General features: G+C 42.2%; 1 protein-coding gene across 7 annotated transcripts in view; it reads right to left on the reverse strand.

Annotated features, from left to right (window-relative positions):
- Window positions 1-24,065, reverse strand: part of CRYBG1 (crystallin beta-gamma domain containing 1) — a 139,140-nt gene that overhangs the window by 32,464 nt on the left and 82,611 nt on the right. For 2 of the 7 annotated variants that reach the window (XM_077302886.1, XM_077302904.1), the window contains 5 exons: window positions 19,443-20,899; window positions 7,273-8,707; window positions 7,008-7,184; window positions 1,837-1,884; window positions 1,627-1,745 (listed from right to left, as the gene is read on the reverse strand). In XM_077302886.1, the coding sequence (XP_077159001.1) occupies window positions 1,627-1,745; window positions 1,837-1,884; window positions 7,008-7,184; window positions 7,273-8,707; window positions 19,443-20,899 (3,236 nt within the window). Of the gene's footprint in view, window positions 1-1,626; window positions 1,746-1,836; window positions 1,885-7,007; window positions 7,185-7,272; window positions 8,708-19,442; window positions 20,900-21,332; window positions 21,524-21,856; window positions 22,028-22,058; window positions 22,354-24,065 lie in introns of those variants that run through there. The other 5 variants (XM_077302938.1, XM_077302920.1, XM_077302912.1 and 2 more) reach the window with 5 other exon arrangements.

Genomic DNA, 24,065 nt, shown 5'->3' on the forward strand with positions numbered 1-24,065 from the left:
TCAGGTGCTGGAAATATACAGCTTAATCAAATTTGAACGGCAAGACAGAGGAGACCCAAAGTTGCACCAGAGGTCGGAGAGCCAAAAAATATATAGTAATCAGAGGCATGGAAATAGATAATGAAGTTCAGCAAGATCAAAGAAGCAGCAAAGGTATAAAGCTGAGCAGCTGGTATAAATTGAAATGTCCTTAGCAGGAACTAGAAGCAATGAGGAAGAACAGTTTTATTAGTGAAATACCATCGCAGCTGGGATGCCAGATCCTATGCAAAGTACAGCCTTATGGATTCCACTATCTTTCTCATGCTCTACTGGCCCTCACTTGGATGTATCTCAAAAAGTACTGAACACACTGAAGAATACCCCTGCACTCCCTAATGTCAGAGCTTCCCATAGTTATCCAATTTCCCCATTCCCTCCATGCCTGACCACCAAAGCATGAACATGTTATGTGTTACAGGACTGGAGAAGGGTGGAAATATAATCAATTAAAAGTTCTGCTAATGTGGAAGGTGAAAGTATGTGTCCTATACATTTATAACAAGAAGAATCACAAAGCAAGTTTCCTGCAACCAATATCTGTCTAACTTAAATATTTGAAGAATGCAAATTACATTCTAGTTCTGGAAGTTTGATATAGAAAGCATCTATCAACCAGAATAGCAGATAAAACACATTAAACATCCTATTATTAAAATGTATATTGGCGCAAAGAATTGTAGTTCTATCTATCCTACATACCTGTGGTTTGTGAAGGTAACTTTAAAGCAACTTCAGTCATGCCCTTAAGCATGGAATCCAAACTATTTGATCTGGAGAGAAGATCTTTATGACTGCACAAATTAACTGTCCTCTTCCAGTCTTAATCTAAGTGAAGGATGGAATAAGTGCTGCATTTTCTTCATGTTCAAGGCCTATAATGGTATATAGTGTGTACCACCTTCTATAGGTGTAAATTGTGCAGTGGTAAAATTACATCGCCTCTTCCCTCATCATATATAGCCTCAGCCTCTGCTCAGTCCAACATGTGGCCACACACTGCTGCCATTCACTTTTAAAATTCATGGGGATCTCTCATGATCTTGCCTAGCATTATCTAGTATGTCTTTGGATTTAGCAGGCACGGGGAACTGCAGGATTCTGCCAAGCAAAACATAGTTTCTGAAGTTTTCAACAAAAGTTTCAGAAAATGTTTTTTTTAAAGATGCATAGGATTCAGTAAGATTAATCTAGCTTTCCTGTTTGCCTTTTCAAAGTGAAGAATCAATAAACGTTTGAAAGAAATATGTACAATAAAAGTTGCCTCGAGTGACAGGAAAAACCTTTAGAACAAGATCAAAGTTTGAAAATAAGAACGTATGAGTCAAATTAAACAATGAAGGTTCCACATATACTAGGGCGAGAAAATATACTTGCTGGAACAGTAAAAAACATGCCTTAACACACAAAGTAAACTAGCTCAAGCACAGCTAAGCTAGAACATAGGCATGGAGCCAAACAGAATTTAGAAAAAATATCTACTGAACGAGCAAATAAAGTATGATTAACAGGCATACAGTGGTAAGACTGTATCTGGAACGAGACTAGCAGGACAAAACAATAGTTTTTAAGAAGCTTTATTCTTACCATCCTCTGATAACTTTAATGAAAATCACAGGTGACAGCACCCAAGAAGTACAATTTGGCATATCATGAAAAACTTCAACAATGTTCTCAGAAGGGTTTGATTTACTGCATATCACAATCTGCATTTTAAAAGAAAACAAATTCAGTCTGAATCTAGTGACAAAACATATAATGAAAAATTAGATATTAATTATTATTTTAAAATCCTACCTTGCCAGGTCTGGGATTAATTTTAACTTGGTTCTTCCCTGAAAATGCCTGATCAAGGAAAACAAACAAGACACTGATCAGCAAGGCATATTCCTATTGATTTTTTCTACCTGGGTTATTTATTCCCATTGCTGTTGGGAAGATCCCCCCCCCCCCGTTGCTTTCCCATAGTATCAGGGTGCATTCCTGTACCTCCTGAGTTTTCATCAACTCTTCTTTGATCTTTCTCAAACCTGATGAGAAGCTTTTGGGAAAATCTCAGCAAAGCTGGATGGTTTTCAACTGGGAGAGGAAGTTTAGGTTTTCTTTGCACCCAGCAGCCATCTCTTTCTGTACCATCAGAGCCTTTCCAGTTTTTTTTAACTCACTAAATTAAATAAACTTAGATATGAAACTAAGATGAATTTGTTTATTTGATCTTAAAAGAACATTTTAAAAAAACCCGCAATGCCACTTTCAAAATAGTTATTAGTAATTTTCACCCTTTTAATTTTATTATATGTAGTTAATTTTAGTTCTAAGCTTAGTTTCCATAAAATATATGTATCATTCATCTCCTAAACACAAGTTATATTCTGTCTCACTCAGGATATACAGAAAGCACCCAGTTTTCATATGCACAAGAATTTCCAGTATTTTAATCATAGAGGAGCGTGGATTTTAAAAGAACATGCAATTTGAGTTATGCAATCATGCAATGAAATCATCTCAAAGTATTCCTGATGGCTTAGCTGTTTCAAACAAGCTAATCAAACTATTAAAAATATCAAAAGCCCTTCCTTTCAGATTAGTAGCTTTAAAAAGCAGTGCCTTTAATTCATATGATCACCGAGCCTGGTTTAATGTGTCTGATCAATAAATCCATAATTCTTTCCAAACGAATGATCCTTCTGTGTGTGTGTACATGAAACTTTTATATATATTTACTGAATATCTATCTAGTAATAAGATTTCAGAAGCTAAGCAGGGTCAGCCCTGGCTTGTACTTGGATGGGAGACCACTAAGGAAACTGGAGTTGTCATGCAGGGGCAGGCAATGGCAAACTATCTCTGTTCATCTCTTGCCCTGAAAACCCTCCAGGGTTGCCTTAAGTCAGCACCAATTTTACAGCAACAAACAAACACTTAACTGGATGGCCCAGCCTAGCCCAGTCTCCTCAGATCTCGGAAACTAAGTAGAGTCAGCCCTGGTTAGAACTTGGGAGACCACCAAAGAAATCCAAGGGTGGCTACACAGAGGCAGCCAATGCCAAACCGACTCTGAACGTGTCTTGCCTTGAAAGCCCTATGGGGCCGTCACAGCTGCAACAAGATAGCCACATCTAGGCACGCTTATAAATTCTGATAGTGATTTCAGAGGAAAGAAACCACAGTCGAAGCAGCAGACTCAGAACATTCTGCACTTTGACACTGAGAGAAGTTTCATCGTGGATTTATTGTTTCTTGTAAAAGGTAAAGGTAAAGGTATCCCCTGTGCAAGCACCGAGTCATGTCTGACCCTTGGGGTGACGCCCTCCAGCGTTTTCATGGCAGACTCAATACGGGGTGGTTTGCCAGTGCCTTCCCCAGTCATTACCGTTTACCCCCCAGCAAGCTGGGTACTCATTTTACCGACCTCGGAAGGATGGAAGGCTGAGTCAACCTTGAGCCGGCTGCTGGGATTGAACTCCCAGCCTTATGGGCAAAGCTTTCAGACGGCTGCCTTACCACTCTGCGCCACAAGAGGCCCTTATTGTTTCTTGACAGGTCTTAATTATCCAGTATTTTAAAGCACTTCATATAAAGGTTATAGCAGGATGTAATGCCTAAAGTTTTAAGAAGCGAATGCCCTCAGTGGCTGTTGACTACTGCCATGCCAAGCTTTGAACTTTGGCTTCTGTCAGGAAAACTCAGGGAGTGGGCTGTTTGGGGACTGACTTATCATGGCTGGCCTAGCAACAACCACAGCTGGCTTGCTACCATGCAACTTGCATGGCTTACCCAGGACTGGCTGCCTGCTACTACTCAGAAACAGCCACCCCACAAATGCCAATGGAAGTGTGACTGCTGGGAGTTTCAAACTAGGATGTAGGAATTCCAGGTTCAAAATCCCCACTCTGCCATGGGAACCTTTGGCCAGTCACATACTCTCAGCCTAAGACAACTCACATGAGGATAAATGGAGGAGAGGAAAATGGTATAAAATGGTATATAAGCTGCTTAGGATCCCCATTGGGGAGAAAAGCAGGGTATAAATGAAGTAAATGAATAATAAAAATAGGTTAAAATAGGGGGCAAATAAAAGTTAAGATTGGTGGGTGGGAAGGAAGGAATGAAGCAGGGAATTGTAAGTATATGGGGTTGCCAGGATAAGAGAAAGTGTGGGGAGGGGGATCCAGGGGGAAACCCAGTATGCAATTGGGCCCAGTTCAATGAGGACCATGCAACAGACTGTCAGAGGGAGGAGGAATAGGGACTGCTGCTATCTCCCCTGCCACTGAGTGATCCAGAAGTGCTGCAGGCAGCCAGGATGGGTGGAAGAGAAGAAGGACAAAGAGCCACCACCAATAATGAAAGTAGGTGATCAGAGGAATAGCTGGAATCAGAGAGTGTATGGCCTTGTGTATGAAAGGATGGAATTCCCGCTCAAGCCCATGTGTATGTAAATGTATACACACACACACACACACACATACAGAGATAGAGAGAACACAAGGTGCTCTGATGTCTAAATAGGGGGGAAAGTGGGATAGAAATACTTTAAAATATTTGCATTCCAAATTATTGACACAGTTTGACTGAAAGAATGCAAAGATAAAGAAAACCATCATTTTTTAAAATGAAACACTTTTTCAGAACACCAGACGGTATTCCAAAGGAAGATATATGTAATTAGAACATAAATGTAAACAATGTTATTAAGAATGTAAGTAGAGCCTGCTAGATCAGGTAAACAGTCCATCTTCGCCAGCATACAGTGGCCAGGAGGCCAAACAACAGAGGTTAATTTGTATACAGAGGTTTGTTGCCATCAGTTAGTAGTTGCTGAGGGACCTTTTCTCCAAGAATATGTCTAACCCATTTAAAAAAGTTATCTATGCTTGTGGCTATCACCACCTCTGCCGGCAGTGAATTTCTGTTAAATTACTTGTTGACTAAAGAAGCATTCCCTTCTTTCTGTTCTGAACTATTGTTGGGTACCATTGCTATTATCATATTTGACTATTTATGCCAGTGCCTTGTGAAGAAACCTTTTCTCTAGGAAGTCAAATTTCCATTTCAGCAAAACAAAATCGGAGTCCAGTGGCACCTTTAAGACCAACAAATATTTAGGGCCTTTTCGCACAGGGATCTTTGTTGCAAATTGTTTGCGGAATGAAAAATCGCCATTTAAAATAGTGGAATTCGTCGTTATGCATACCTGCCTTTGTAGTGGAATCAGTTGCGTTTTTTAGCGTTTCCCACAGGCTTCCGGTCTCGGCAGAAATCGCTAGAAAGGAAGCGCTATTGCCGAGCTCATCCCGCCCCTGGCCGTCAAGCAGCCAATGGGCAGCCGTTAGCATGCTCCCAAACAGCCCCTTTCCCTTTAAGAAAGGTTTAAAAAAAAAAAAAACGACCCATAGCAACGAATCTAGGTAGATTCGTTGCTACGGAGAGACCCATCCAGCTGCCTAATGTGAGCTGTCGTTTGATTGTATGATCGTTTGCACGCTGCCTCGAGTGATAAAAAAAAAAATCCCCCCCCCCCCTCTCACGGGCCCGATTTTCGGCTGAATTTATTTGTAAAAAATAAAGGGACTTTATTTCAGCAAACGGGCTTTTCAGTGGTTTGTGCTTAGTGACTAAAGGTGAAGGACTGAAGCCAGGGAAGCCTCTAAACAGAAAGAGGCTCGCCGGTGCGTTTATCCCCGCTCGCTCGGAGAAAAAAAAATGGCGATCGCTTCGCCGGAAGTTTGGAGGACAGGCTCAGGAGGAGGGACTTTGAAGAACCCGCAACAATGGTAACGCACAGGTCTTTAGCGCTACTGTTGCAGATTGGTTGCAGGAGTGTATCGCTATCCGGAGGGTGAATCCACTTTTCTGGATTCCCCTGAAAGCGCCACAACGAAGCGCTTTTTGCTGATTGGTTTCAGGAGTGTTGCAGATTGTCTACGACGTCGTGGGTTATGGCAAATTAGTAGCGTTTCCAATTAGCAACCATTGTGCTACTTTGAAGCCGTGCGAAATGGCCCTTATTCAAGGCGTGAGCTTTCGAGTGCAAGCACTCTTCCTCAGACTATCATTTCAGCATTTAGTTATTCTTAGCTCCAATTTAACTTGTGAGTTCAAATAGTGACTTACTGGTAAAAATTAAACTGTAACCACCAAAGACTTGCCCTTCTTATTCTTTATCATTCAGATTAGCTGCGAAAGGTAGAAGGGAAAATGCTAGAATAGTGTTTCTCCCCTTAAGCCCTGTCACAGCTAGGATTTCAGAAAGCCAAAGAAATACTTAATGGATTTGGGATCTCATAGTCTCATAGGGCCTGGCTACAGCAGCATCCCGGCATTACATACCTCACTAAAAATCCTTTCTTGCCAGCGTATTACTTAACACCAGTAGACCCTAAATATCTAAGAATATTTATTCTGACACACTTCAATGTCCTGCCTCTACCATTTTTGGAAGGCCTTTACATTCCTTACATTCCTTATTCATAATATGTGTGCCCCTGCCAAATGAGAAAAACTGAAACCGTACAGCATGTACTATTGCACTGCTCCTGCTACAGTGACATTCACTCATAATATATTACACCATTCTTAGTAAACTCCTCAGGAAGATCAGAGCAGTTCTACACCTCTCTGCTTCTCTCTGATCACTCTTCAGAAATAATGCAAAATATCACAAAGTTTTGTATGAGGGCATGCAGCATAGTAACCAGATGGTTAAGATCCTTAAACAAGGCTGGATTATAATGACTTTCGTCAATTTTATTTGCTAATCTTAGTATTGTATGTGGCATGGATTTAAGCTGATTTTATATTGAAATTAAAAAAAAATTAAACTTAGCTCCAAATTAAAAATATATGTATTTCACAGAAGTGAAGAAAGGAAAGTTCAAATCATGTTGTAATCAATTCAACAAGCCAACATGCAAACCATGCAGTCATGTGTCTAAAACTAGATTAGCTGAGTACATTAAATGTACCTCCATATCTAAGAAACCAGGAGAGATGTTTGGTTCATATTGGCCAGATTGCAACCAGCTTGAAAAACTGGTATCAATATTTCCAAAGTTTGGCATCTGCAAAATGCTCTCTTTTTTTGTATCATATATTTGTAAATATTTTTCCATGTACTTTGGAGATTCAAAATCTGGAAGAGACTGAGTTATACAATCATAAATCAAAATATGCTTAGTATTCAAAGTACAGATATCGCTTATGATTTTATACAAATTTGTATTCTGTTACCTCCAATAGCTGAGCTGTATCAAATCTTAAAGGTGTTTTCCCCGTAGAAATAGCATTCTTCTGAGAGGTAAATGATGTTGTGATCGTATTTATAGAGGTTACAGAAGGCATAAACACCTTTTCTTTAGTTGAAAGCAAGCTTGAGAAGATGGCACTATTTTCAAGTCGAGATCTCTTAATATCACCATCTGTGCTCTCCATGTTCTCTTTTCCATTTGTTTCCAGTATACTTGCAGGGTCTCTTCTGTTGGATGACTTCAGTGACTGTAGCAGCATGCTGTTTTCAGCAGAGGCACGTTTGGGTCTGACTTTGGCCTCAGTTTCTAGGCTTTGCAATTTAAGCTGTAAGCATGGAGCTAGATCTAGTGGTTTGTCCCTTTTTATTCCCAAACCTACGGTAAATATTTTTGGATCAAAAATTTTCTCTAGGTTGTCCTCATGTATAGGAGGCATAGCAAAGTGAGGTGCAGGTGATTTTGGAAGTTTGGCCTTTTTCTTTTTCTGAGGTATACAGATAGCACTATCTAGATTTTTAATTGTTTCTGCAAACTTCTCCATATCTGAAGGGGAATCACAAATGCTCTCATCATTGCCTGCTCTTGAGGCATTGCAAGGACTGTGTGGACTTTTCTGTCCATTGCTATTTTGCTCAAACATTCCTAGACTTTCTGAAAGAATGTTTGCCTTTTTATTCTCACTGTCCACCTCAGAATTCATGTTGTTCTCTAATTCTATTTTTTTGTGTACTAAATCAGATTGCTGTAGATTTGTATTATCTCTATAAGGGGAATTGGTCTCTCTGTCAACAGAAAGTCCCTCTCCACTTTCAGTTGATACAGATATGGCATTCATTTTCCTGTTTATGCTATTGTGGGAGGTTTCCGTTTCTTTAATTTGGTGTAAAGATGTAGTTTTTGTTAGTAAATCATCCTTTGCTAGTTCTGCATCACATTTTTTAGGAACAAAAGCACTCACTTGATCAGTTTCATCATTATTATCTTTACCATTTTGATTCAATTGAAACCCCATGTTATTTCTAATTTCCTCATTGTTTAGAATGCCTACTTGAGTTCCTTCTTCGTTTTTGATCTTTGTCTCTAAAGACCCAACTTTCAGCTTTGCACCATTTTGCAGTGGCTTTGGGCGACTGTTTGGTTTACTTGATATTCTGTTAGTCTGTTCAGCTTCAACAGGCTGTTTCCCAAACTTCAGCTTTGCTCTGCCAACAAATGTACTTGATACAGAACCACTTTTCTTTGAAGAGACTTCAGCAGGTTGATTTTGATTGTTATGTTTGCTTTCAAACATGGATATTTTATTGGCAATACTGAAGTTAATTTTAGCAGCTTTGTCCAGAGAATCTTGCTCACTTCCCACATCTTCTGGAATTCTGGGAGCTTTGAGGTTTAATTCAACATTCTTTGGTTTAGCTGGTCTGAAAATAAAAGAAATACAAATACCTTTACAATGTATGTCAAAAAAGCTATTTTAAAGAGATGTTTCATTCCACCATTTGGTTACCATCTTCCTAATACAGTAAAAGGGCACAATATTACATGAAATCTTTTTTTAATGTTCAGTAAAAACTACATTCATAAATGTGCTTAACTAAATCACTGAAATAAAATATAGGACTCAAACAACAAAAAGCAAAGATTACAAAAAGAGAAATTTCATTTATTATAGCAAGCTAATAGAATATTAGCTATTCAATAGTTAATGTATTTTACCTTGATTCATTTCAGTTGTAAAGGATTCTACTTCCTTAATACATTTAATATAATAATAGCAATCTCCGATTGTCTTTCTTCTCTTAGAGAGGTTTACAACAATACTATTGTAGATCATTCTGAACTTTGATCCTGAGACAGCAGAAGTTTTACCATGGGCTTCTTGCTTTTTGACAGGTTTTAATCTTTAACCGCTCCGCAGTAAAAAATAAAAGAGTAAGGGCTCCCTGGGAGGAGTCGGTCCGGGATGCGGAGGGGTGACGATTTGCCTCCTGCCCCCGAACTGACCAGCAAAGGGCCCAATCGGCTGGCGCAAAGTGCCAGCCAATTGGGCCCTCTGCTGGTCACCCCGCCTCCCGAACTGCCCACCTCCCAATGTAGCCTGCCTTCGGCTGCCGAACGCCATTATGAGCCGGCCAGCTGCCGAGGCAGGTAGCCAGCCGCCCGGCCTACCCTCCCATGTGGTCCAGAAAGTGCTGCGGCCACCGTGCGCCTACTAAGCCACCCCTCACCTCCCCCCGACTCCTTAGCACCCCTCCCCGACACACTCCCCCCACCGCTGCCCTACCCTTCCCCCCTCTGCACTTTCCCCAGATGCTCCCCCATCCCTGCTGCCCTCCACCACCCCTGCCCCAGCACATCCACCCCCCCTCTTCAAAGCCACCACCCATACCCGCTTTCCTCTGCCGCTGCTTGCACACCCCGCATTCTCCGCCACCCGCCGGTCTCCCCCGCCCTCCCCATCCCTGCTCACGACTTGCCCGCCACGCCTGGCCTGCCCCCACCCGCTCTTCCAACCCCCATCTCCGCTCACCTCTGCCACACCACGCCGGCTTCTCCACCCCTGCCCCCTATTCTAAGCCTCCAACATCCCCCCTCACCTTGCCTGCTTATCTCGGTCTGCTTCGCCCACTTTGCATGCCATACCTTCTGGCTGCCACCAACACTGCGCCATAGGGGGGCTGCGCTCTGCGCTCCTGCTTTCCTAGGACCGCTTTGTCTGCCTTGCAGGCCGTCCTCTGCAGCCACGGCCAATGCCGTGGCGCAGAGGACACGCCCCATGCCCCCATAGCAGCCACAAGTGCACAGGCACGGAGTCCCGCGCCTGCAGCGTCCCGCACCCAATCACATCGCCGCCCACCCCGCCCTTGACCCCTCCCCACCCCAGCGTCACTGCCAGTGGCTGTAACGCATGCCAGCCAACCAGACGATGCTCCAACCGGATGACGCGCACAGCCCACAGCGGGATAGGTCCTCCCGGGTGGGTCACCGGTGTGCCGAGTGGTCCGGGGGGTGGCCATCTCCTGCATGCCCACCCGCCATGCCCACCCACCTTCTCCACCCCCAACACGCTGCCGCTTGCCCGCCCACAACCACCCACCCTCCGCTACTGCCGCCTCCCCCTCCCGATCCTTCCCCGTGGCCCCCTGACCCCCACCTTTTACTGCACCTTGCCCCCTCCCTTCCTCCCGCCGTTCCCTTGGTCATCCCTCCCTTCCTACCTCCTTCGTTCCTTCTTTACTCTTCTTCTCTCACTCTTCCTTCATCTCTTTCTCTCTTCCTTCCTTTTCTTCCTTTCTATCTTTCTCTATGCCTCTATTTCTCCCTTCCTTCTACCCCTCCACTCACCCACCTTCCTAGCGCCCGCTGTATTTTGAGTACAGCGGGCTTAATATCTAGTTATTAAATGTTTTAAAGCACTTCATATAAATGAACTGATTTCAACATTTTCAAAAAGCAAAATCCAAGCATGCATGTCCACCACTTGGACTGGCACTACAGGGGTGTATGGCGGGGGGGGGGGAGGGTATCCTTCTACTTCTGCAGGTCTTCATTGTGACTTGGGATTTCTTTTTAAAAAACACTATAAGATCCATGAGCTTGTCTTGTCTAGTTTGACCGCCAAGTAACTGGTCTTTGGTACAATATAGCATATGTAGGTCTTTCACTACAGTTGCATCGCTCCCTGGTGTTCTGTACTTCTCTGACTCATTTTAAAACTTTGAAGTTATTGGAAAGTACATTAAACAGTCCTCTAAAACAAGAATGCTTTAGTTTACATTTGAAAAAAATCACAATATTTACACCAAATACTTCAAATGTGGGTACCAATCTTAATCCCAACCTACAAGGTAGCCATCCACAGAAAGACCAGCTGTGACAGAATCCACTACTGACTCCAGCCATATTTCCCAGCTGGTGGATGTTGTTGTTTTTTTAATTAATGGTTTGAGATCAACTACTTTAAAGAAAGCAACCAAATTATCTCCATGAAGAAAGGAAGCAATGAATCTAGCAGATACAAGGTCACTTGCTATTCTGCCACTCATTCTGCCACTCAATTGCACTATTCTGCCACTATTGCTATTATTGCTATTCTGTCACTCAATTGCACTATTCTTATGGACCACTACAGACATAATGCTGGAAACATCCTAACCAAGAAGGGGGGAAATCTACAGGACTGAATCCATCCTCAACTGCAGCTCCACTCACTGTGTGTGATAATTTCCCCTGCCAGTCCATCAGCAGTATTCACCAAGTTCTTTTAACCAGAGTTTGCTAACCAGCTGAACCAGTTTGTTAAACCCTGGTTTCTAACCCTAGTCAAAACAGATTGCTACTCAGAATTAACCATGATTAATTTTGGTGATGTTATAATGTTTAACCATGAGGGAGAATTAGGGAAATACATTGCTGGGGTAGGGTTGGAGTAAAGGCAGCATATGATCTTCTGGCCCTGGTTAAGAGATTGACAACAATAATTCTGCCCTGACCATCTTTCAGATACCTGAACTGAGTTCTGAAACTTGTCACTTCTTGCCTCCCCGTATCACTGCCACTCTGTGGCTCATACAGAGCTCCTCCTCTTCCATCCTCCTGCTCATGGACCAGGCTGATGGAGGTTTCAAGGGGATTTCAACTCCCTCTATTTTTTAAAGAGGGTTTTGGGATTTTTCTGCAAATCCATTTTATAACAGAAAATCTGCTAGAAGATCATATTTTTCTCTCTATTGCTTTAATCCACTTATTTAAGTATCTGCAGATGGGACTGTCATGATCATAGCCCTCGGCTGAAGAATGAGTGACCTATAGGCCTCAAGGAAGTCTGAGGCCTTTGGGCAAATTTTCCAGGAAGCCTTCAGCTTCTAAGCCTTATGATTTGGGGGGGGGGGGGGAATGGAGGAAGAGCAGAAGCCAATCACTGGTAAGGAGGTAGAGCTTGGGTAGGACACATATAAGGCTAATGAGAGAGGATGTTCATTCCTGGAAGCTGAGCAGGAAGGAGTTGATCATTCATCCTGTGGTAGGATAACCAGGCAGAGCATTTCCACTGATTCCTAGAGCTGCCCTTTATCAATTCCAGGTAGCTCTAGTAATTAACAGGAACAGTATGGTCAGAACTTCCTTAGTTTTCTTTTTCTTTCCAGCATGATCCCTACCCGCAATTTGGCCTCACTGACAACTTCAAGGCCACCATTACCTGGAGGTTTACTTCCCTTACATGGGTAGATGAGAACTCTGCTTCACAATTGGATGAGTCTGGCCTACTGGGATTGGGTATTGAGAGAAAAATAGAAACTAAGTAAGGCAGTTATGTTCAAGACCTTTGCTGTTTTCAAGCCAGCTTCTTTTCTGAGTTAGCTTTGCCCAGCATAGCTGTAGTGGCCCTGTATCAATTTTGCTCCATTTTTTAAACTGTTTTGTAAATGTTATAGTATTTAAGAAATTATTTCTCATTCACTCTGCCTGGAATTTTCATGCCTTATATTCAATCATACTTGAAAGCATACTCTGAGTAAAGCCAGAGTTGCTGTGGGAACAGGAAGAGCAGTATGTGTGCTCTCTAGAACCAGAGAAATGGTGGCAGCTATGGCTAACAACAACAGCAGCAGTAGCAATAACAACAACATTTTAGTAGCTAGCCCTTCCTGGGTAGCTCAGGACAGAAGGGCTATCTACAAAGAGGAGAAGTGTGCAGAGGGAAAAAATTCCTGGAAGGTACTTCCCCTCTTATTGTGTTATTCTTATTTTTAAAATAATTTGTCTTGGAAGCACAGAAGCTTTATGAAGTATCCCAGATTCTCCATACTTGCCCATTAAAAGGGAAAAAATTACTTACAAAACTAGAAGCACATCTTACATAACATATTCATGGAGGTACACTTAACTTACTGTGAACAAATCAACTTCAAATGGTTAACTTGCTACACCTCCAAGGCCATGCAAGAGAGGAAGAAGGCAATCAATGGCCAAAGAGGCTCAATATCTAACCAATGAGAAGGTGGGGCTAACTGCCAATTGTATCTGAGTGAGAGAATTCTCCTAACGCTTTCCCTCCCAGATCCTCTTGCATGCAGAGTTACCATATCCAACACTTTTGTGGCAAACCTGCATGGCCCCATCCCTTGCACAAAAGTGGCCATGTTGAGAATTAGATATATTGATGGTTTTTCCAGGGCCTTTTTGATTCCTGTACTTTTGATTAACTGTACTTATTGGACAATTCTGACACTGACCTTTAGAAATGCCTACATGCCCGTGTACTACTAATATCATGGAGATGGTTGTACAGATATTACTTTATTGTGAACTTTATGATGAAGACAGAAACCGTACAATCTCCACCGCTGCTGCTTCAATTCAGACGCCTAAAGCACTCTCCTACAACTGACTCTGTTGACCAAATTCCTACTTGAAGATAAAGAGGCTGCCATGTCATATTCTGTTGCAAAATTTTGCTTCCTTGTCTGCAGGAAATAGAATGTTTTAATAAATAAGGAACTTATCAGCTGAGTTATATGTTTAATTGTGTTTGCTAGAATGACTGTTGAGGTGTCAATCTTATTAACAATTTTATTCTTTTTATATCTTTTTTTCTATTTCTTCTTTGTATTTTATACTGGTCTAAGACTATAACAAATAAATTGAAATTGATATATTGATAAGGGACAATAGTTTGCATTAAAGCATGTCACTAGCTCATTCTGGCCATATGAAGGGGGAGGGGGGCAGGAGTAGAAAGTTTGCCCATCGTATCTGAACGCTCCTTAAACTGTAGAGTGAGAAAGGGCCTTTCTTAGGGCAAAAAAAGCTCTGTGGTGTACATGGCTATTTCATGGCCAGAGCGAGTGAACAACATACATACACTTTGTCCTTTGTTTCACTATTACCCCTGATCAAACAGGCTTGATAGGCTTTTGAAACAGTACAAAAAACTGTAAAACCTGTTTACCGCAGATGAAAATGAAATTATTACTTATATTTTTTAGAAACCCACTTTGAGACTACTTTGAATTCCACATCCATCTAGTCTGAGTTAATGTAATAAACAACAATCAATGCAATTTAATCCAAATATGAAAATAAAATGTAAGATTAAAGACATATACTAAAAGGCTGAGAATTTACATTTAAATTTATAGTTTGGTGAAAGGTATTTTACTCCTAAATTTAAGTAGTAAACCAGAACAAATTACACAGTGATTTATTAGTATTTTAAAGAATACAGTGCTTCCATCTTCCCTCAGTGCTTGATAGGCTCAAGAACAGAGCAAAAATGAATAAAATGAAATTCAACAGGGACAAATGTAAAGTTCTGCATTTAGGTCAGAAAAACCATATACACCATTATAGGATGGGGGAGACTTGTCTTGGCAGTAGTATGTGCAAAAAGGATCTAGGAGTCTTAGTAGACCATACATTGACATGAGTCAGCAGTGCATCTTGGTGGCTAAAAAGGCAAATGGGATTTTGGGCTGTATCAAATGGAGTATCATGGTGGTCCCCAACCCCTCTCTCTGCAGGGCCGGGCCGGGCATGCACATTTGCGCCATGCGTGGCTGCAAACTCGCATAGGCGGCTGGGTCATGCATACGATCACCCTCCCCGCCGCCAGCAGTCTGCAGCCTGAAGAAGGTTGCGGACCACTAGAGTATCGTGTCCAAATCATGGGAGGTGATGGTACCAGTTTACTCTGCTCTGGTTCGGCCTCACTTGGAATACTGTGTTCAGTTTTGGGCACACCAGTTGAAGAGGGATGTAGACATACTGGAGTATGTCTAGAAGATGGTGAGGGGTTTCGAGACCAAGATATATGAAGAAAGTTTGGGGGAGCTTGGTCTGTTTAGCCTGGAGAGGAGACGACTGAGAGGGGATCAGATAACCGTCTTCAAGTATTTAAAAGGCTGCCATTTAGAGGATGGAGCAGAGTTGTTCTCTCTTGCCCCAGAGGGACAGACCAGAACCAGAACAGGCTTCCTAGGAAGGTGGTGGGTTCTCCATCTTTGGAAATTTTTAAACGGAGAGGCTGATTCTGTGAATGTTCAAAGTGGCAGCAGGTTACAGTGGATGAGTGATAAGGTTGTGAGTGTCTTGCAATATGCAGGGGCTTGGACTAGATAACCCAGAAGGACCTTTCCAACTTTATTGTTCTACTAGTAAATAAGCCCGCTGCAGTCAAAATGCAGCGGGCGCTAGCAGGGCGCGCCATGAGGGCGGCGGGGCTGTGCGAGCCTGCTTAGCAAGGCCGGGATCGTCCTGTCGGCCGGGCGCGTACCTGTTTTGTTGGCGGCAGGCTGGATTCACCGCGGGTGGCGTCGCCGGAGCTGAGCGATGTCCCTGTGGCGGCGGCTTGGCTTCTGTGGTGGCAGGTGCTGGCTGGTGGGGGGGGGTGAAGTGTTGGCGGCAGCGGCCTGACGCGGCGGGAGGCACTTCGCGCCTCCCGATGCGTCAGGCCGCCGGCAAAGGAGCAACTGTGAGCTGCACTGTGCGCGGCTCGCAGTTGCTCGGGGCTGGAAATCAGAGGGACCAATCGGCAGGCGATTTACGCCTGCCGATTGGTCCCTCCGATTGTCTGTCCAGAGGAAGGGTCCAATCCGGACCCTTCCTCATCCCGGACACATCCCGCCCCAGAACCCCTTACCATTTTATTTAGTCCGCAGCGCCCGTGGCGCCGCGGGCGGTGTTAAGATGATTCTATGATCCATTCTCTTTATCAACTGTGAGCTAAAAGTCAAACCCTATGTATAAAAATAGTCTACAAACTATCAGTATATACTTTACCTTACTTTCAAAAAAAGTACTACAAATAAATATGTCAGTGTACATTATCCGTGAATAAGATCAATTAAAACATGGAAATTTATCTATTAAAAATCCTGTTGAATATTAAGGAATTATAATAGTGTTCAGTGGATGACAGTCTATATTTCTACATTCTACATTAGAATAAGATAACAAACTCAACTTCTGCTGCAAAATACATTGTTTTCTTTTCAAAATAATAAAACTATAGCCTTCATAGCAATTATGCCAGGTTTCTAATTCAATGAAAATGGAGCAGAAAAAATGTTCTTGAATGATTTATGGTCCCCATAACACAACACACCTTACAACGCCTACATTTATAGTTCTTAGTTTCCACTGGAAACTATGCAAACAGATGGGTCGTGGCTCAAAAAGCAATGTATCTCATGAACAGAGTCACTGCTTTATTAATTTGAATATCATGATAATGAAACATTAACACCCAACTACTAAATAATATTTATCTGAAACTAAGTCCTGTTGACTTCAGTGTGATTTACTTCAGCCTTTCATCCCAATCCAAATAATGCTTACAAGGAAGTAAACTTTATTAATTTTAATAGGACTTACTCCTCAATATTTACAATTCAAATGTATCTATTAAATTACAGGTGCATTCTTAAAAACACCTTTAGAAATAAACACCACTGAACTTACTGGGAATGACTTCTGGTTAAAAAGGCTCAAAATGAAGTTATCTGATTTAAATGTTTAAAAAGAACACATGGCCAGATTAACATATGCAACAAAATCAGTTTTGTATGACTGAGTATTCAAGATTGGTGGGTGGGTAGTAATGATGAGTCACATGATCCAATTCCGTAAGGAAATCCCATTTGACAACAGAAGAATCTACTGCCTTAAAACAAGGCAAAAGTACCTTTGCCTTAATCAAACTAGACATCGTTTTAAAAATCAAATTTGCAGAAAATTGCTCATATTTTCCAGACTCAGAGCTCATAAACAGAGCTATTGCTTTATTAATTTGAATATCATGATAACACCCACTACTTAAAAATATTTATCTGAAACTAAACAAGGCTCTTCACTCTGCGGGTGCAAATCTGTTGGTTCCCTGCCTGTGAGAGGTGTGACTGGCCTTGGTCAGGGCATTTTAGGTCCTGGCCCCCGACCTGGTAGGATGAGCTCCTGGGAGAACTGAGGGCCCTGTTGTAACTTACTAAGATGGAGCTCTTCCACCAGGCATTTGGTTGAGATCAGGGTGAGGTAGATCTGTAGGCCTCTCCCTGCTTTAGCCAAACCATCAGGCTTCCCCAGTAACATCCCCCCCCCCGAGGTGCAGTTGGAGGTTGTTCAATGGATGGGAGGGGTGGGTTGGGAATTAAATTTCGCTGCCAGGAGGGTGAAGGGTGGGGTTTTATTGGGGATTATAATTGGGGATCTTATTGTGGGATTTTACTGGTCTGGGAGTGGCGGGAAATAACGCAAATAAAAGAATAAATAAAAGCATTGCATTGAAATAAAATATTTACTTTTAAGTAGTAGAATTAAGACATAGTTCAGATGTAACAGCAAATTGTGGTTTGTTACTATGTAAACAGTCTGGTGGGCTTTTGGGGTGCTTGTACTCATGCTTCCTATTCTCTCACATGCAGCCAAATAATTAAGAGCTTTTCTATTTTGTGGCAAAGCAGTTTACCACAAGGTCTGACCAACAATCTATGGTTTTCATTTCCTCTGCAGATCAGGATTTCAAATAGTGATTTAATCCTATTGGTCTTCAAAAAAAAGGACAAAATGTAGTTCGGCACCTTAGACATAATGCCATTCAGAGGGGGGGGGGGTTGCCACAAACAGGAACATCTAATTATCTGACAATATGAAGAGACGAGAGAGCATATGAGCCTGAGAATTCTCTATGCTGGGTTGCAGTAACATCTAAACAAAACTTTAAAAGTATACCTGTGATAAACTTCTCTTAGATTTTTATAAAGTAAATCTTTTTCTCCAGAGCAATCACACATGCACAATGCAGTCCTAAGCATGTTCACTCAGAAGTAAATCCCACTGAACTAAATATATCTTCTTAGTGAGTGTGCTTAGCAAACCACTTATTACAGATACATGTGGCACTAGCAGAGAACAGAGCAAGTAACACTATCATGTAATCCAGTTAATACAAATTAAGTGCACAATAGTTAGCTGAAAAAAACCACATGGAGGCTGTTTCATGTGGCAACCTAGCTGTTCATGAGAAGTGGTTTGTACTGATGTATTTAGATTACTAGAACCACATGAATCAATTTCTCATAAACACCTTTCCTAGTGGAGCCAGCCTCCTACCAACCATCCATTCCAAATTTTGCAACTATGGGGCTTGGATTCCTGCAGAGCAGGTCTAAATATATCACTCTATCAAGTACAACCACATCCTAAAAGAAGAGAAAGAAAAAAGAAACCAGGATCACTGCTTAATTTAACAGAGGGGAAAATATATTCTTTACATTGAAAACACATTAACTTAGTAGTAAAGCTGCATGTGGTTAATTCCTAGAGTTTTAAAATATATCTCTAATAAAAGGACTGGGGCTGCATAAAAACTTGGAAATTTGCTATCAATTAACTTTAATAGTGATAAATTTGATAGGGCAGTACTCTCACTAGTACAACAGCCAACTGTATATTATACTGTGCTCTGAAATTTAATCAAGTTTATAAAAAATTGAAAGGGGACCTCTAAAGGAAGGCCCTGAAGTCATTTAACCCTTTCCTTGCTGTTTTTCTCTTTCAATTGCACTCCCCAGGTACTTTGTACTCAGATCAAATTATTTCAATTTAAGGGAGAGGAAACATGGACATTAAAAAAAGGGCTAAGTAGTTCCCCTCTCATTCTTGATTTCAGTTACCACTGACTTTTTTCCATTAAAAAAACTTAGTAAAGGCATACTCCAAATTCTTCATAATGTATGCCCTTATCCAATTATTTATACCTTTAATATGTGGCAAGATATGTGTCTGTATACAAATCCTCCAATTTGTATGAATTTAATGCAAAAACAACACTAACCAATTTTATTATTTCTTTCTTGCTTTGCAAAAATTAAAACTATAGAGAACTTTCTGTTAAACCAACATAACCTGAAATGTACTGCTCTCACCAAAGTAAACAAAAACAATTTCTAATTACATTCAGATACATAAATCTACATAAATCCCAGGAAGAATTTGCAATGACAGCAAGTAGAGTTTCTGTAAGATAGTCAGGGTATTTGTTTTTTAACCAAGTAGAACTCATACATTACATTGAACAAGTATAATAGAATATGCTTACTGAGGAATGTAACATCTCACCACAGTTTACAATCACATGAAAAACATGAAATTACTTACAGGTTAACTTTTGTTGTGACCATTCTGGAAACATCCCAAGTATTTCTTGGTTTTGTGCTGTCTAAATCGGAGAAAATTTGCTTTGTTGTTCCTATTCCACCATTTTTGTTCTTGTCAGTATGCAGTAAAACACTTCCATCAACGCTGTTAGCAGAATCTGCTCTCCCTTCAGTAAGTGGTGAGTTGCCATTATCTAGGACACCCATGGAAGCAACTTCTGTACTCTCACCAAAAGGCAGCTTTTCAACAGAAGAGCTTTTTGACATTGGGCTACCATTTGTTTGCCTCTCCATCTGTCTTTTGGTGGATGAATCTTTCCCTTGACTCTTCAAGCCAGTAGGTGAAAGAAGAACTGCATCACCTTGATTTTTTTTTAAAGATTTCCTCCTGTAGGAGGACGAAGTTAAAGGTTGCTGTTTGTTTTTCTCCATTTCCATTTTAGAACACCCCTTGTGATTGCTACCAGTTTTCATCTCATTAGATGTGGTTGTAACCTGTTGAGAAGTCTTAACTTTTCTTTCAGAGTTGCTTATCTGTTCAGCAACTAAATCTGAAGGAACACTCTCAAAAACAGTTTCTTCTTTTGCAGATGCCTCTGTTGCATTTCTGTCCCCATTTGGAACATCACTGGATGACTGAGATTTTCTCCTCTTTCCAGATCTCCTTACTGCAGGTTTTTTATCCATTTCATCTGCACTACTGTAATTGTCGTCTAATAAAGCAGTTGAAAATTCATTTGAAATTGACTGTTCAGTTCTACGAAGAAAAATATCCAACGTCAGCACTCTAGAAGAGTGAGCACGCTCCCTTGACTTAGATTCCAAAACTGATGACTGATCTTTTGTGGCTGCACTTTCCAATTCTTCAAAAGTGTTCAGATGCAGCAGTTGTTTATGATTTAATATGTTATGTTCTTGGTCTTCAGTACTTACATTTGTTAAGCTTCTAAAGAAATTTGGAGTTGTGGTTTTAGTTGTGTCAGTGATGAGATACTTTTCTGGTTCTGGTGTCTGGAGTGTAAGATTGCTATCATATAATGTATTTTTTATTGTCTCATTACTGCTGTGCCACTCAGGCGACCATTCACTGTCAGAAGAGGCTCCTTTAGAATTCCACTCTGAAACAATGTCATTATACAAAGGAGTCAGGTCTTTAGAGTACATGCATTCTTCTGTCTCTCCAACAGTACTCTGGATCACGGGCTGGTTACGATTGCAGATTTTCTCAAGAAGGCACTCCTCACTTTTACTTATTTCTCTGAAGTCGTCTATTGATGCCAATGGCGCTGTATTCTTCTGAACAGATCCTGACCTTGCAGCCTTAACACTTGGCCTTAAAGATGCTTCTGTAGTATTTTTGGTATTTTTCCTTCTTCCTGTAGTGAAAAAATTTCCAAATTTCCCCAAAACTGGTTTCTTTTTATCTTCTTTAGAAGACTCTGGAGAGTGTGATTTGGACTAAACAAAAAAAACAGAAGGAAAATGTAAAAGTTAGAATTTATAAAAAGAGTTGACTTTGTAAACATGCATTATCAAACTGCTGTACATTCAAATATATAGAATAATCTATGGAACATAAATTTTCTTTGGAAAAAGTATCTTTACACCTAGCATCTCATTTCTTTGAACATATCCCATTTATGTCAAATCAAAATCCTGTTAATACAAACATTTATTGCAGTTTTGACACAATCTCAAAACTGCTTACCTAACCTTTTTCAAAACCATACATCCAATCACTTGCAGCAGGCATACACCTTTCTTCCATCCTTTTAGGAGTAAAGAAAATGGTACACACAATAGAAAACTTCTACAGAAGTTCTGCTAAACCTAGTTGTATTATATTCTTAATTACAGCAATTCCTAGTGTGGCTGAGATCAAACTTCTTACCCTTCAGGACAAAAGGCAACGCTCTAGCCTTCAAAGCACTAAGCAGGTTTCTGGACGGTGTCATTCTCTCCTAAATGTAACGCGCGCTCCCCATCCCTCCGCTCCCACGCCCTAAACAAAAAGTCGTCCCATGTTTGGCAACAGCCAGCTATGAATCAAGCGCTATTATAAAACGACGCGACCGAAGCGCTGCAGTCGCAGCCAGCCTCTTGGGCCAGGCGAGAGAACCCGTGCCCTACTCCCCGCGCACCGAGAGGCACCGAGCGGCTTCAGCACTAGCCCCGGGGCTAGCAAGCGGCTTCAGCCCCCAGCCGCGCGGGCTCGGAGCAATCCCGCAGCATTGCCTGGCTGAGCGGCGGGAAGGGCGAGTGCGCGGCCGCCCTCCGCCAAGCCTTTTCCTCCTGCGATAAGAGCCGAGGGCAGGTGTGGAGATAAGGCTGCCGGGCTTGGCCAGCGACCGCCCTGGTCCTTCCCGGGAGACCCCGCTCGCGCCCCCCTCCCGAAAGCCCCTCGTGCTCACGAACCCGCTCTCCGCGCGGCCAGGCCTCTCCTCCGTCGCCCCCTGCGAGACGGGCCCCGTCCCTTCGGTCCCACGCAGCGCCAGCGAGAAGAGCGCCAAAGCCGGCTACAGCTCAGGCGCCAACCGTCTGCGCGCCACCGCCTGCCACGCCCGCCCGGCGGACTTGCGCCCGCCTCCGCCCCCAGCAGCACCCGCCGCTGCTCTACCTGGCACGGTCGCCTCAGGGCGGGCAAGGGGGAGTACAGAGGGTGGGAAGCGCCCTGGCGAGTCTACGCCCGGCCGGCGGCAGGGACTGGCTCGCTGAAGGCTCAGCCCCAGAATCTGTAAGGCTTTCGAGCAGGTCACCTGGGCACGCCTGCCTGCAGGGGACGCAGAGTCCAAGGAGGAAATGCAGGCAGGCAGGCAGGCAAGCCTCAGTCTCTCTCGCCCTGGAAAGTCACCCCAAGGCGCACGTTATAAAATGCCTCGAGGAAAAGGACTGCGGCATCCTTGTCCCCGTCCCCCTCCCCCAGTCCAGCACAGGGCGAGGCTCGGCGATATGCCGCAAAGACAACTCGAAGGCGGGCGGAACCTCACAGGGAAGAAAAAAGGTGGAGGGAAGGTGCCAACAAGCACAGCGCTGCCCAGACAAGGAGACGGGGCCAGATTTGTTGGTGCAGCACAAGCCCGAGCAATCCGAAGTGCTGCAGCAGCACACCCCCACCCTCATCTGTCGAGCACGAAAAGCCGCCCCAAGCAAAACCGACAACCTTTGATGCACGTGGTGAAAAGCCAAGAGATTTTGTTGTTGCTTTTTAAAATAATCACTCACTGCCAACATCCTCTGACGTGGTCTGCGTTATAAACAAGTTTTTAATCGCATCTCAAAAGAGGTTTGGAATTCATAAGATGCTCTGTTTGTTTTTTGTTTTTAAGAAAAAACCCAGATCTGTATTTGATGATCATGCAGCCTACATCTCCTTGTTTTCGAGAGAGGAGAGTGTTCTGAACAAACAAACAAACAATTGCTTGATAGCTAGCATTCCCTGACTAGCTCATCAGGAACAAACTCTTTCATAGAAGCCAATGTAAATTTAATAATAATGTGTACATCACAGACTTTGCTTAGTGGACGAATGGAAACGTAGAAAAGATTGGCAGACCAATCCTAAACACTGGTTTAAAAATCCTACACCGGTCTATTCAAGGGGTTACTTCAAAGAAATTGTGCCTAGGTCAACACTGCAAATGCTTAGATAATACAACTAACAGATCAGTGCATCATGAAATGCACTTCAAGGAATGGTTTAGATCTAGATTTTATTTAAATTACCATAGTTTTCCTTCCATTGTTTTTTTTTTTTTCAAATAATCTGAAATTCACCTACAGTACAAAAGTTTTGCTCACTGAAGGTTCATTGCCCTAAGAGGTGTATACTATAGCACAGAAATCATAGGATAATCACTGATTATTTAAACATATAGTCATATACATGCCACATAGATTTAAGCTTCACTGGTTTTAATTTTAGTTGGATGCATAATAGACATTGCAAAACAAGTTTATCAGCCTGTCCAAGGCTTCTTGTACAACCTGAATTGTTTTTTTTTCACAGAATAGTGATTGGCACAGTCTTTAAAAATCCTAATGACCATGAACAAGTTTGGTGCTGTGATTAAGAGCAGTGGCCTCTAATCCAGAGAACTGGGTTTGATTCCCACTTCTCCACATGAAGTCAGCTGGGTGACCATGAGCCAGTCACAGTTCTCGGAGTTTTCTGTGCATCTACCTCATGGGGTGTCTTGTGAGGAAAATAAGGAGAGACGATTGCAAGCCACACTGGGACTCCTTCAGGTGGTAATAAGTAGGGTGCAAAAAAACAGTCCTTCACTATTCACCTATCCTATTCACCAGAATTGAGTGAGAAATATTTCCTGTCCCCCCTCGCATATATCTATTGAACAAGGAAAAGAAAATATGCAGAAGCTACTTTACTAAAAACAATCTAAGCCAACAAAGACATGGAATGGGTAGGTGGAATAACAACTAAACCAAATGTCCATAAAATCAGTTCTGAGAACCAGAAAACTAAAAATTAGACTTGTCTTCAGGAGCGTTAAAAAAGGCTAGAGTATATTATTATGGATGCTATGCATCTCTTTGTTAGGATGATCAGCTGATATTAATCAAAGGAAGCTCGAAACCAGATAGTCTGCTCACAGCTGTGTACCTT

This window comes from Paroedura picta, chromosome 1 (assembly GCF_049243985.1).
Source record: "Paroedura picta isolate Pp20150507F chromosome 1, Ppicta_v3.0, whole genome shotgun sequence".
NCBI classification, from domain to species: Eukaryota; Metazoa; Chordata; class Lepidosauria; order Squamata; family Gekkonidae; genus Paroedura; species Paroedura picta.